Source organism: Mesoplodon mirus (genome assembly GCF_964341445.2).
Source record: "Mesoplodon mirus genome assembly, chromosome: 17".
In the NCBI taxonomy this organism is placed as follows: Eukaryota; Metazoa; Chordata; class Mammalia; order Artiodactyla; family Ziphiidae; genus Mesoplodon; species Mesoplodon mirus.
Genome location: NC_138993.1, coordinates 24,536,185 through 24,549,905, shown reverse-complemented (window position 1 = coordinate 24,549,905; position 13,721 = coordinate 24,536,185). Strand labels below are relative to the sequence as shown.

Below are 13,721 nucleotides of genomic sequence, written 5' to 3'. Positions count from 1 at the left end.
GAAAATATATATATGAGCTTAAAGGTATGTTTTCACTCCAGCCATAGTAATGTCAGTTTAGCTTGATATAGGATTAATGTCAGAGCATTTATATTCCAGAAATGAACACTAATGCCTTGAACCACACTTGCTGTACTGGTTATGTCCTTATAAATAATTCAAACTAAAATATTTCAGTAGAATAAAAATAGTAGGCTAGAATACACTAAAATAGGAAAAGAACTCAAGTTGCAAGGTGAGTTACCATTTGTTGGCATAGGAAATTTAAAGACTCTTAATCAAAAAGGAAATTGAGGAGTAAAACAGATATATAATTCTTCACAAAATTAAGGCAAGAAAAGACAATCACTTTTTCTTCTCTTACATAAGTAACAAAATTCCCCTTTTTCCTGTTTTTTTTAAAACTCTACAATCAGATTTGAAAGAATTCCTGTTTGTAATATGGATCCTCAATCAGTGCTCTATGTTCCCCTTAATTATAAAGGTCAAAATAAAGGCCAAACAAAATGAAGCAGCACTGACTACTTTCTTTGGAAAACTCAACTCTTTAAAGGTATTCTATAACTTTATAGAGTTTGTATGACTAATTTTGAAATTAGAGACCAGAAACGCATCAAAGTGTTTTCTTAGTAAAAATAAAGACCTATGTTCATAATGGACTTATCTAGACACTGAATGCCTTCTCCTGGTTGTGTCACAAAACTTTACATTGCTTCATTTTATCAGAACTCTGACATTTTCTTCTACCCTACGTACCCTTGTTCCCAAGGCAGTGGACTTTGTGCTGATGGTCATCTAGGGAGTTCATCTGTAATCACAGCCTCTTTTCTCAAACACTAGGTACTCTATTTCAATGACCAATGCCAAAGTAGCTCAGATGTTAATTAAATCAAAGATGAGTTCTAGTTCTGTTTTTCAGAGGCTGGAATGAATCTTAGAGTGAACTATACAGTCAGACTGGTAGTTTCCTAACTCCTTGAGCATAGGCATTAATTTCCCCATTTCCAAATGGTTCTTCATTATCTCCTTAACATCCTTCCACCTTCTCCTTTTTCCCCTCCCTCTCCCTCACCCCTTCTCACACACACAGCAAATCCCTTTCTTCCCTTTCATCAGTGGCTGCTATTTCACTGTCCCTAGCCCTGCTTCTATTCTTTGCTGTCTCTTCTACTTTCCTTTGCCTCTTTATTGACCGTTACTTTCCCCTTGCTTCTTTATGTTTTTCTTTTAGATTCTGCCCTTAACTATACTGTTTAGCATTTATGAGGAACGGCGTTTTGTTAGTTTTATTTTGTTATTATTATTATTGACATCACCAATCAATGAAAATACTGTTTCTTGGGTTGGCTGATATATGAAATAAAATCCCACTGAAGTAACTAGAATCTATTGTTCCACTCTTCTGAGCCCTTCTCACTATTATTAGCTGCATAGAGAGTACTTCTGTACTCCCAAAGACCCTGTGTATTCTTTGGGATAAGGGAGAAACTAACACCACTCCATATGTCAAATTCTGGCCTCCAGAAAATGAAGGGCCTATACACAAGACCACAACAGCTTAGTGTTCACATTCTACCTACTCCTTAGAAACCTATACACCTTGACCCAAACTGTGTAAGAAAAACAAAAACAGTCTTTCATAAAAAGGAATTATTTGGGGTGAGTCAATAACTCTCTCTCGCCAAGGGTCCGCTTGAAGTGGCTCTCACTGGCCAAGACCTGGGATAATTTTAGCATCAAAATAAATGACGATAGTAATCAATTATAACCCACTGAATAAAATAGGGATCCATAAGTGCATATTGATATAAAAGAATAAATAAATACATGGAGGAGAAGAAAAGGCTCTTCCTTAGTGTAGAATGCCTACTAATAAATGCAGAAGGAATGTTTACGCCCCATTACTGACATGACAATGCCTCCACATGTGGAAAAGAAGACAAGGGAAAGAAAGAAAGATGGAGAAAGAAAAGTAGGAAAGAAGGGTAAGAGAGAGATGAGAAGAAGGGAAGAGAAGGGACAAGAAGAGAAAATGGGAAAGGTAAGGAAAGAAAGTGAAGCACATACATACTTTTTTTTTTAACATCGTTATTGGAGTATAATTGCTCTACAATGGTGTGTTAGTTTCTGCTTTATAACAAAGGAATCAGCTATACACATACATATATCTCCATCAGATACTTACTTTTAAAACAACTTCCACAGCCATCTTCCCTTCATGTCCTAGTAAAATAGTGTACGGGTAAAGGCACCGGATTGCATGTTCGATGGACATCATAGGAAAGGAATCCTATTTAGGAGGAAAAATACATAGGAATGAAGAACACCTAAAATAATCAGAGAAAATTTAACAAAAATGTACATATGACATTGAAATTGCATTATAAACAATACCCAGTTTCTCCTGTTTTCCAGAAGTCTACAAAGGCAAATATTCATTGTTTCCTCTTCTTGTTCCACACCCTTTCCCTTGGTAAACTCACCCACTCTCATCTTTCAGCTGCCGTGTATGTGTTGATGGCTCCCATGTCTCTGTCTCCAGTCCTGACCTTTTTCTTGCGCTCTAGACCTAAACTCTCAATTGCCCATTAGACGTGACTATATGGATGTCCCATAGACTCCCATTCAGCATGTCTGAAACTACAGGTCTGAACACACTTCCCTATCCTACTCATTCCAAAGTACCTTCTCTTTTTCCTCTACTCCTAACCTGAGTTAATCTCATCCACATACTCCTAGCTTCACTGTTATAACTACAAAGTTAGAAAGTGTTCATTATCCTCAAACCCTTCCCCCCAGATTGCTTTCCCAATTCGGTTTACCCTACTTTAAAAAGTCTACTAACAAGGACAACTAGGGAAATTTCAATATGGACTATTAGATGTCATTACAGAATTACTGTTAACATGCTGAGGGGTGTGATAACAGTGTTCTGGTTATGTAGAAGAATGTTCTAATTCTTAGAAGTTGCATACTGAAGTACTTAAGAATACTGACTACAATTTACTTTCAGAATTGTTTAGAAAAAAATGAGAAAGTGCAAACAAAAGTGGCAATATGTTAAAAGTTGGTGATTCTAGTTAAAGGGATTATGGATTTAGGTTTTGCTATTTTTGAACTTTTTCTTAGATCTGAGAATTGTCAAAGTAAAAAGTTCCAAGGAAAAAACAAAAAGAATGAAAAGTAGAAGATGTGATAAATAGGAGGAAAAATGCTGTTCCAGATGTATAGAACAGTATAAACAATACCTGAGAAACCTAACTCACTGACCCTCAGGAAACGTAAAATAAAAAGCAACAAGAGAGGGCTTCCCTGGTGGCGCAGTGGTTGAGAGTCCGCCTGCTGATGCAGGGGACATGGGTTCGTGCCCTGGTCCGGGAAGATCCCACATGCCGTGGAGTGGCTGGGCCCATGAGCCATGGCCGCTGAGCCTGTGCTCCGCAATGGGAGAGGCCCGCGTACCACAAAAAAAAAAAAAAGAAAAAAAAAGCAACAGGAGATTAAAAATAAGTCTCTTGTCTAAGTGTTGTCACTACTACCTTGGATTATGCTCTCCTTAGCAGAGTCTCCTACCTGTTCCCTGTGCATCCACGCTCCCCCCACCTCACCTCGCTGCCAGCAGAGGTGTCTTCCTCCAACATATATCTGATTGCCACACATCCCATCTACTTAATAATGTCTAATGGGCCACTTCTTCCACACCAGAAAATACAGACAACTTCACTCACCATGCAAAACACTTCACAATAAGGTCCTAACCTTTCTCTTCGGCACACGTGCTTGCTCCAGTGATACAATTTATCATCATTCTCCGAAAAACACACCAGGCCCTTTTGTGATTTAACACCTTTGGCCCATGCTGTTCCCTCTGCCTAGGGAACACTCCAGACACTACTGTCATGACCTTCGTGAAACTGTGGTGGACAACGTCTGTCTTCCACCAAATCCCCTCACCCATTTTCCTCCTTCATGTGCCTCCCAGCTTTCCCTTCCAACAGCCAGCTGCTGCAGGTCTTTCCAAGAAAACTGCCCTTGAGCTCCTGGAGCCAGCTTGGCTCCCAGAGTGGGAGAGCAGCTAGTGCCTGGGAATGTGTGCCCCCTGGGACGATTGCTAACCAGTGAGATGGATGGTGCTGAGTGTGAAAGTCCCAGCTCCCCTGCCTCAGGTTGGGGCGAGTCTGAGGCACGACTTACACTGCCGCAGACCTCTGCATGATCAGGTAGAAGTCCTCCTTCCCTCTGTGGAACTTTCACCTGAGCTGCAGGTCTACCTTCCCCCGTCCAAGGCTGTAAGCTCTTTAAGGACTCAGAACACATCAGTGGTCTCTGCACAGTTTCCTGGGCTGCACAGCAAATTAATCTCAGGCCTTACAATATTTATAGAAGAGTATAATAAGGCAAATGGAAATGATTAACCTCCAAGGGTTAACTTTTAAGTTTTCTTTGCCACATTTGGGTATACCAGTCATTAATTTATTTTATACATACCAGGATTCGAACTGCAGCTGGTAAACTATCTAAAGGAAAATCTGGAAGTCCAAGAGTAGAAGATTCTTGGGAACAGAGAGTGGTGGCAAAGGATAAGAGTTGAGAAATTCTAGGGGAAAACAAAAAGTGATATTAAATTTTATTCTAATAGTTATAATACATAAAATCTGTTACATATAAAATAGTTGGGCCAATTTAATTAATCGAAAAAGTTGACATCCACTATTTAATTCTTAGGGAATAGTTCCATATTATAATATTCCATTTCAAACTCAAGCTGATTAGGTTCACATATATATTTCTTAAATCTGTCCCAATATGTGAGGTTTTTCATAACCTGGCCCAAAACTACTCTGCCAGCGTCACCTCCCACCTTTCTCAATCTAAATCCAAACTCCAGCCTCTGGGAGCTTTTCATAGACCCAAGAATAAGGCATATATTCTCGTGCCATGCTTTAAAATTTTTTTCTTAGAATTCCTTAATTCCATTCTCTATCAGTCAAAAGCCTACTCATTCTTTGGGACCCATCTCAAATGACAATGCCTTTGTGAAGCCCTTATAAAGTCTCAACCACAACATCCCCCAATACTCTGAAATTATGGCCCTTACTACACTGTGTTAAAGTAAGGTATTTATATACATATCTGTTAACTCTACTAGATCTTGAGTTTCTTGCCATCAAAGATCATGTCTTATTAACTTTATCATTAGCTGGTTCCATAGCTACTGAAAAATTCTTCAAACAGTTGTTGAATGAATGAATGAATCAGTTGATCAATGAATGGGCAAAACAAATTCAATGTTAAGTGTCCATATATATATATCTGAAATACTTACTTCTCAGCAGAAACATTGGCTCCAACTGAATACAACAGTTTAAGTTGGTCCTAAAATAACATAAAACATATCAAATTGATTAATAAGGATTGTAACAGATTAAATGCAAATGTTTGACAGACATAATTCAACCTTTTAATTAAGTAGACACTATGTAATTAATAGCAAAAAATCATTTCTTGATACATGTCATTTCTAAAAGAAGAGTTGGTCTTTTAAAAAAATCTTTCAGACAAATAATACCACAATAACTTTTCTTTCTAGTTTCCAGAGATTTTCTTTACCTTTATATCCATTTTTCTTTCCATCAACTACTGAGGGGGACATCTACAAACACAGTAACATTTTTATAGTAATTGAATTTATTATAAACAGGAATACTATTTAAAAAATAAACTATCCTTAAGGGAAGAGGGGCAAGATGGAAGAGGGGATTAAGAGGTATAAGCTACTATGTATAAAATAAGCTACAAGCACAGGGAATGTAGCCAATATTTTAGAATAACTTTAAATGAAGTATAACCTATGAAAATATCGAATCACTATGTTGAACACCTGAAACTAATATTGTAAATCAACTATACTTCAATTAAAAATAAATACAAGCCTGTGCTCCGCAACAAGAGAGGCCATGACAGTGAGAGGCCCGCGCACTGCGATGAAGAGTGGCCCCCGCTTGCCACAACTGGAGAAAGCCCTCGCACAGAAACGAAGACCCAACACAGCCAAAAATAAATAAATAAATAAATTTTTAAATAAATAAATAAATAAATAAATACAAATTTAAAAATAAAATAAATTATCTTTGTTCCTACTTACCTGGAAGGGTAGATAATAAATATCTCTGGCTTGAAATCGAGACCGGAGCGGGGGATCTAATGGATTCCCAGAGTACCTAGGTACCGGCAAGCCCAAGGCAATCACTCGGAAATCTTCACTGACTCGGACAATCTTCCAAGCATCCAATTCTGTTTTGGTATGATTCTAAAGGAGTAAGAAATCAACAATTACAGCATAATGAAAGAGATCACAAGTGCAAGAGCCAGGCTAAGGAATGTATGTCCTGACTGCCGGGTAAACTGTATTTGAGAATGCTCTTGAAGCCAAACTGTCAAGGAAGGGAGCAAAGTGGAATCAGGAACAGGATGCCAGGGAAGGCTCACAAAATGAAGACTGGTGTTTGAAAGGAGAAGCATCCAGGAACAAAGGCGATGTGGGTCAGGTCTCTAAACCCTAGTCAATAACACAAAGGAACAGTCGGAAGAGCAAGGAAAATAAACTGGTTCAAGCTAGAAGTCATAAAATGGTAGTTCTAGAGGGGTAGACCACCAGCAGAGCAGAGACTGCCCAGGGACCTTCAATAAATAACTATGTTTATGGATATATTTCTACCAAGGTATATTAATAATAATAAGGAACATTCTTTGAAAACTTAATACATGATAAGCACTTTCCATGAATTTTTCTCATTTAATTTTCACCAGAATCCAAATAGACATTTAATTCCTTTTCATGGATGAATAAACTGACGTTCAAAGGAGTTACGTAACTTGCCCACATTCCTGCAACTACTCTATGGTGGAGCTGAGACCGGAAACAGCGTAGATTTCGCAGTCACAAATCCTGGCTCTAGTGCTTGGTGCACCTTCTAGCCAAGTGACCCAAAACTTGTTATCATACCCTCTGAGCCTCAATTTTCTCATCTATAAAGTGGAAATAATATCACCAATATTACTATGGCTGTTACGAAAGTTAAATGTGATAATGCATGTGAAAATGAAAGTACCTGGTCCACAGCAGTCACCTGTTAAATGTCATACTTCGAGCATTGAGAGGGCCACGTACCGCAAAAAAAAAAAAAAAAAAAAAAAAAAAAAGTCATACTTTCCTTCTCTGCCTGAGCCTTCCAATGTCTCCTCACTGTTCTTCAGCCTTTGAAGAGCCCCCCAGTCCCTTGCTGTTGTCCTCTTTATACCCTCTTATATCACAGCATCTAAAGACTTCATTGCACTCATTCATTAATTCAACAAATAGTCATTGAGCACCTACCATGTGCCAGGCATTGTTCTAAAGTTTGAGGTAACAACAATGACAAAATTCCTGGCCTAGTGAAAGTATAATCTAGTAGAGGGAGGCAGACAATGAGCTAAAAACATAAGTAAATAAATCATGTGGGATATTAGAAGACTTTGTGGAAAAATATAGAGCAGAGTAAAGGAGTACGGGGGCAGAGGACACACTGAAGTACTTAATAAAAGGGTGAGGGCAGGCTTCATTGGTAATACAGGCAGATCTCGGAGATACTGCAGGTTCGGTTTCAGACCACCACAATAAAACACATATTGCAATAAAGTGAGTCACAAACATTTTTTGGTTTTCCAGTTCGTATAAAAGTTACGTTTACACTACACTGTAGTCTATGAAGTATGCAACAGCATTATGTCTAAAAAATGCACATACCTTAATTAAAAAATATTTTATTGCCAAAAAATGCTGACCATCTTCTGAGCCTTCAGTGAACAGTCAGCTTTGTGCTGGTAGAGGATCTTGCCTCAGTGTTGGTGGCTGCTGACTGATGAGGATGGTGGCTGCTGAAGGCTGGGATGGCCGTGGCAGTTCCCTCAAATAAGGCCACAGTGAAGCTCGCTGCATCAATTGACTCTCTGTAGCAGGCACTGCTATTTGATAGTATTTGACCCACAGTAGAACTTCCTTCAAAACTGGAGTCAATCCTCTCGAACCCTGCTTCTGCTTTATCAACTAAGTTTATGTTCTAAATTCTAAATCATATGTTGCCATTTTAACAACCTTCACGGTATCTTCATCAGGAGCAGATTCCAACTCAAGAAACCATTTCCTTTGCTCATCAATAGCAAGCAACTCCTCATCTGTTAAAGTTTTATCATGAGATTGCAGCAGTTCAGTCACATCTGTAGGCTCCACTTCTAATTCTAGTTTTCTTGCTATTTCTGTCACCTCTGCAGTTACTTCCTCCACTGAACTCTTGAACCCCTCAAAGTCATCCATGAGAGTTGGCGTCAACTTCTTCCAAACTCCTGTTAACGTTGATATTTTGATCTCTGCCTATGAATCATAAATGTCCTTAATGGCATCTACAATAGCAAACCCTTTCCAGAAGGTTTTCAATTTAGTTTGCCCAGATATGTCAGAGGAATTACTATGGCAGCTATACCCTTACAAAATGTATTGCTTAAATAATAAGACTTGAAAGTCGAAATTACTCCTTGATCCATGGACTGCAGAATGAATGTTGTGTTAGCAGGCATGAAAACAACGTGAATTTCATCGTACATCTCCATCAGAGCTCTTGGGTGACCAGACGCATTGTCATTGAACAGTAATATTTTGAAAGGAATTTTTTTTTTCTGAGCAGTAGGTCTCAACAGTGAGCTTAACAATAAACCATGCTGTAAACAGATGTGCTATCATCCAGGCTTTGTTGTTCCATTTATAGAGCACAAGCAGAGTAGATGTAACATAATTCTTAAAGGCCCTAGGATTTTCAGAATGGTAAATAAACATTAGCTTCAACTTAAAGTCACCAGCTGCATGAGCCCCTAACAAGAGAGTCAGCCTGTGCTTTAAAGCTCTGAAGACAGACATCGACTTCTCTGTATCTGTGAAAGTCCTAGATGGCATCTTCTTCCAATAAAAGGCTGTTTCATCTACACAGAAACTCTGATGTTTGGTGTAGCCACCTTCATTAATTAAATCTTATGGATAACTTGCTACAGCTTCTACCTAAGCACTTGCTGCTTCACTTTGCACTTTTATGTTATGGACACAGCTTCTTTCCTTAAACCTCATGAACCAACCTCTGCTAACTTCAAATTTTTCTTCTGCAGCTTCCTCACCTCTCTCAGCCTTCAAAGAATTGAAGAGAGTTAGGACCTTCCTCTGGATTAGGCTTTGGCTTAAGGGAACGCTGTGGCTGGTGTGATCTTCTATCCAGACCACTAAAATTTTCTTCAGCAATAAGGCTGTTTCTCTTTCTTACCATTTGTGTGTTCACTGGAGTAACACTTTTACTTTCCTGCGTGAACTTTTCCTTTGCATTCACAACTTGGCTAACTGGCGCAACAGGCCTAGCTTTTGGCCTGTCTCAGCTTTCAACATGCCTTCCTCATTAAGCTTAATCACTTCTAGCTTTTTTTGTTGTTGTTGTTTATGCGGTACGCGGGCCTCTCACTGTTGTGGCCTCTCCCGTTGCAGAGCACAGGCTCAGGATGCGCAGGCCCAGCAGCCATGGCTCACGGGCCCAGCCGCTCCACGGCATGTGGGATCTTCCAGGACCGGGGCACGAACCCGTGTCCCCTGCATCGGCAGGCGGACTCTCAACCACTGCGCAACCAGGGAAGCCCCACTTCTAGCTTTTGATTTAAAGTGAGAGACAAGTGACTTTTCCTTTCACTTGAACACTTAGAGGCCACTGTAGGATTATTAATTGCCCTAATTTCAATATTGTTGTGTCTCAGGGAATAGGGAGGCCCAAGAAGAGGGACACAGAGTGGGGAACGAACAGCTGATCAGTGGAGCTGTCAGAACACACATTTATTGATGAAGTTCACCATCTTATACATGGGTGTGCTTCGAGGAGCCCCAAAACAACTGCAACAGTAACGTCAAAGATCAGGGGTCACAGATCACCATAACAAACATAATAACAATGAAAAAGTTTGAAATATTGTTACAATTACCAAAATGCAACACAGAGACGTGAAGTAAGCAAATGCTGTTAGAAAAATGGTGCCCATTGATTCGTTTGATGCAGGGTTGCCACAAACCTTCAATTCGTAAATAACACCATATCTGCAAAGCACACTAGAGCGAAGTGCAATGTAACAAGGTATGCCTGTATTACATTTGAGCAAAGACTTGAAAGGGATAGAGGAATGAGCCAGGCAGATATCTGGGAGAAAACCATTCCAGAAGAGCAAAGTGCCCGTGCAAAGCACTGATAAGATAGGATAATGCATATCCAGCAGGTTATGGTACAATAAAAAGAATACTAGCAGCTGGAGTGGAATGAAAAAGGAGAAGGATAGAAGGAGATAAGGCCAAAGAGGCAGTAATGGCCCACATCACCCAAGACCCTGTATTCCATTGTGAGGATTTTAGATTATATTCTGAGTAGAGCAGGAAGGCATTAGAGGTTTACAGCAGAGGAATGACCTGTTCTGCCTCGTGTTTTAAAGCAATCACTAACTGCCCTGGGGGAGCCAGAATGGAAGCAGGGGTTCCAGTTGCGAAGCTCTTACAAACAACTCAGGCAGGCGACGCTGGTAGCTGAGACCTTCAGGGTATCTTTAAATATTTTACTCGTTTCTGTCAATATCTACTGGGCTTTGAGCTTCCTGAACCCAACAAGTGGATTTTATTCAGCTTAGTCTTCCTGGTGCCCAGCCCAGTCTAGAAGCTATTAGGCTTGTTGAGAGAAAGAAGAGAAGGGAAAAAGAAGATGGAAAAGGAGGGAGAAAGGGAAAAAGAATTAAAAGGAGAAAAAAGAGAAAGAAAGAATAGTTATTAGATAGGCAAACAGAAGTAAAAATCTGGGAGGTCTTCTAACGTGATGTGGAAAACAGAAGAGCCATACAAAACTGCAAACGCATGACTGACTTCAGGCAGTTGCCCAAGATATGCGCCACCTGAACGTTTGTCCACGTTCTGACACAATCATGTCTTATACAACAAATGGCCAACCCACAGCTCAACAGCTAAGACAGAGCAGTCACATTTTTCTTTTCTTACTTGGAGAAGTTTGTCGTAACGCTCGGCAGACATGAGGAAGCGTCCATCTTCAAGCTGCATCTCCCTATTTTCCAGCAAGTTGTTCAAAACAGGAAGAACATTCCTCTCCGCCTTTTCCAAGCCTTCCAAAACGAGAGTTCTACCTTCTGTGGCTGCACGAACTGCACACTATTTCCAAGAAACAAAAGCAATATGAGACTATCAAACACAGGGGAGCATGGCCTGATTTTACTTGTAATGCAAATTAAACTGTGGTTCTTATTATAGGGACCGGGAGTCAGGAAAGCTGGGTTCTAGATCATGGTTTTGCTTTTCCTGCCAATATGATATTAAGCAAGTGATTTTCTCTCTTTAGGCCTGCTTGCCCATTTGTAAAATGAAGTGATGAGAAGAGGTGATCTCTAAGGCTCCTTTCAGCTGTAAATTTTATCTAAAAAATTTTTTTTAACACCTATATCGGAGTATAACTGCTTTACAATGGTGTGTTAGTTTCTGCTGTATAACAAAGTGAATCAGCTATATGTATACATATATCCCCATATCTCCTCCCTCTTGCGTCTCCCTCCCACCCTCCCTATCCCACTCCTCTAGTTGGTCACAAAGCACCCAGCTGATCTCCCTGTGCCATGTGGCTACTTCCCATTTCAGCTGTAACATTTTAGATATATCCCCAATGAAACAGAAAACTAAGAGCTATCTTTGGATCAGTAATGCAATTAAGGAAGCAGATTCCTTAACTATTGATAGAAACGAGAAATGAAGATTACAATCTGTCCTGTCAAGATTTTTGTGAAGATCAGATAAACTAGGTGAGAACAGGTGCAGATTGTGAGGTTTTATTTTATTTATTTTTAATTTTTTTAAATTTCAGCTTTATTGAGGTATAATTGACATATAAATTTATAAGTTATTTGATTATAACACAGTATTACTAACTATAACCCCATGCTGTACATTAGATCTCGAGAATTTATTCATCAAATAACTGGAAGTTTGTACCCGTTGACCAACATGTCCCCACATCCTCCATTCCCCAGTCCCTGGTAACCACCATTCTAGTCTCTGTTTTCATGAGTTTGGCTGTTTTAGATTTTACATATAAGTGATATCATATGGTATTTGTTTTTCTTTTTTTTAAATAGAAGAATGCAAATCAAAACTACAATGAGATATCACCTCACACCAGTCAGAATGGCCATATCTTCACAACATCTACAAACAATAAATGCTGGAGACGGTGTGGAGAAAAGGGAACCCTCTTGCACGGTTGGTGGGAATGTGAATTGGTACAGCCACTATGGAGAACAGTATGGAGGTTCCCTAAAAAATTAAAAATAGAACTACCAAGTGACCCAGCAATCCCACTACTGGGCATATACCCTGAGAAAACCATAATTCAAAGAGATACATGCACCCCAATGTTCATGGCAGCACCATTTATAATAGTCAGGACATGGAAACCACCTAAAAGTCCATCAACAGAGGAATGGATAAAGAAGATATGGGTCAGAGGACCTCCAGGATGGCGGAGGAGTAAGATATGGAGATCACCTTCCACCCCACAAACACATCAGAAATACATCTACATGTGGAACAACTCCTACAGAACACCTAATGAATGCTGGCAGAAGACCTCAGGCCTCCCAAAAGGCAAGAAACTCCCCACGTACCTGGGTAGGGAAAAGAAAAAAGAAAAAACAGAGACAAAAGAATAGGGACGGGACCTGCACCAGTGGGAGGGAGCAGCGAAGGAGGAAAGGTTTCCACACACTAGGAAGCCCCTTCACTGGCGGAGACTGCGGGTGGGCAGGGGGGAAGCTTCAGAGCCATGGAGGAGAGCGCAGCAACAGGGGTGCGGAGGTCAAAGTGGAGAGATTCCCGCACAGAAGATCAGTGCCCACCAGAACTCACCAGCCCGAGAGGCTTGTCTGCTCACCCGCTGGGAAGGGTGGGGGCTGGGAGCTGAGGCTCGGGCTTTGGAGGTCAGAACCCAGGTAGAGGACTGGGGTTGGCTGTGTGAACACAGCCTAAAGGGGCTAGTGCACCACAGCCAGCCGGGAGGGAGTCCAGGAAGAACTCTGGAGCTGCCTGAGTCGAGAGACCATTGTTTCGGGGTGTGTGAGAAGAGGGGATTCAGAACACCACCTAAATGAGCTTCAGAGAAGGGCACAAGCCACAGCTATCAGTGCGGACACCAGAGACGGGCATGAAATGCTAACACTGCTGTTGCAGCCACCAAGAATCCTGCGTGCAAGCACAGGTCACTATCCACACCTCCCCTCCCAGAAGTCTGTGCAGCCTGCCACTGCCAGGGTATCGTGATCCAGCGACAAGTTCCCGGAGAGAACACACAGCACGCGTCAGGCTGTTGCAAGCTCACACCGGGCTCTGCCACCGCAGGCAGGCCCTGCACTCCGTACCCCTCCTTGAGTGAGGCAGAGTCCCCTAATCAGCCGCTCCTTTAACCCCCTCCTGTCTGGGCGAACAGACACCAGAGGGCAACGTACACGCAGAAGCAGGGCCAAATCCAAACCTGAAGCCCAGGAGCTATGCAAACAAAAAGAGAAAGGGAAATTTCTCCCAGCAGCCCCAGGAGCAGAGAATGAAGTCTTCACAATCAACTTGA

The 13,721-nt window shown here is 40.9% G+C and overlaps 1 protein-coding gene across 4 annotated transcripts in view; it reads right to left on the bottom strand.

Moving 5' to 3' along the window:
- Positions 1-13,721, bottom strand: part of VWA8 (von Willebrand factor A domain containing 8) — a 369,162-nt gene that overhangs the window by 285,411 nt on the left and 70,030 nt on the right. For all 4 annotated transcript variants that reach the window (XM_082602373.1, XM_082602374.1, XM_082602375.1 and 1 more), the window contains exons 5-9: positions 11,096-11,263; positions 6,146-6,310; positions 5,327-5,376; positions 4,489-4,597; positions 2,186-2,290 (exon numbers count right to left, since the gene is read on the bottom strand). In XM_082602373.1, the coding sequence (XP_082458499.1) occupies positions 2,186-2,290; positions 4,489-4,597; positions 5,327-5,376; positions 6,146-6,310; positions 11,096-11,263 (597 nt within the window). The remainder of the gene's footprint in view (positions 1-2,185; positions 2,291-4,488; positions 4,598-5,326; positions 5,377-6,145; positions 6,311-11,095; positions 11,264-13,721) is intronic.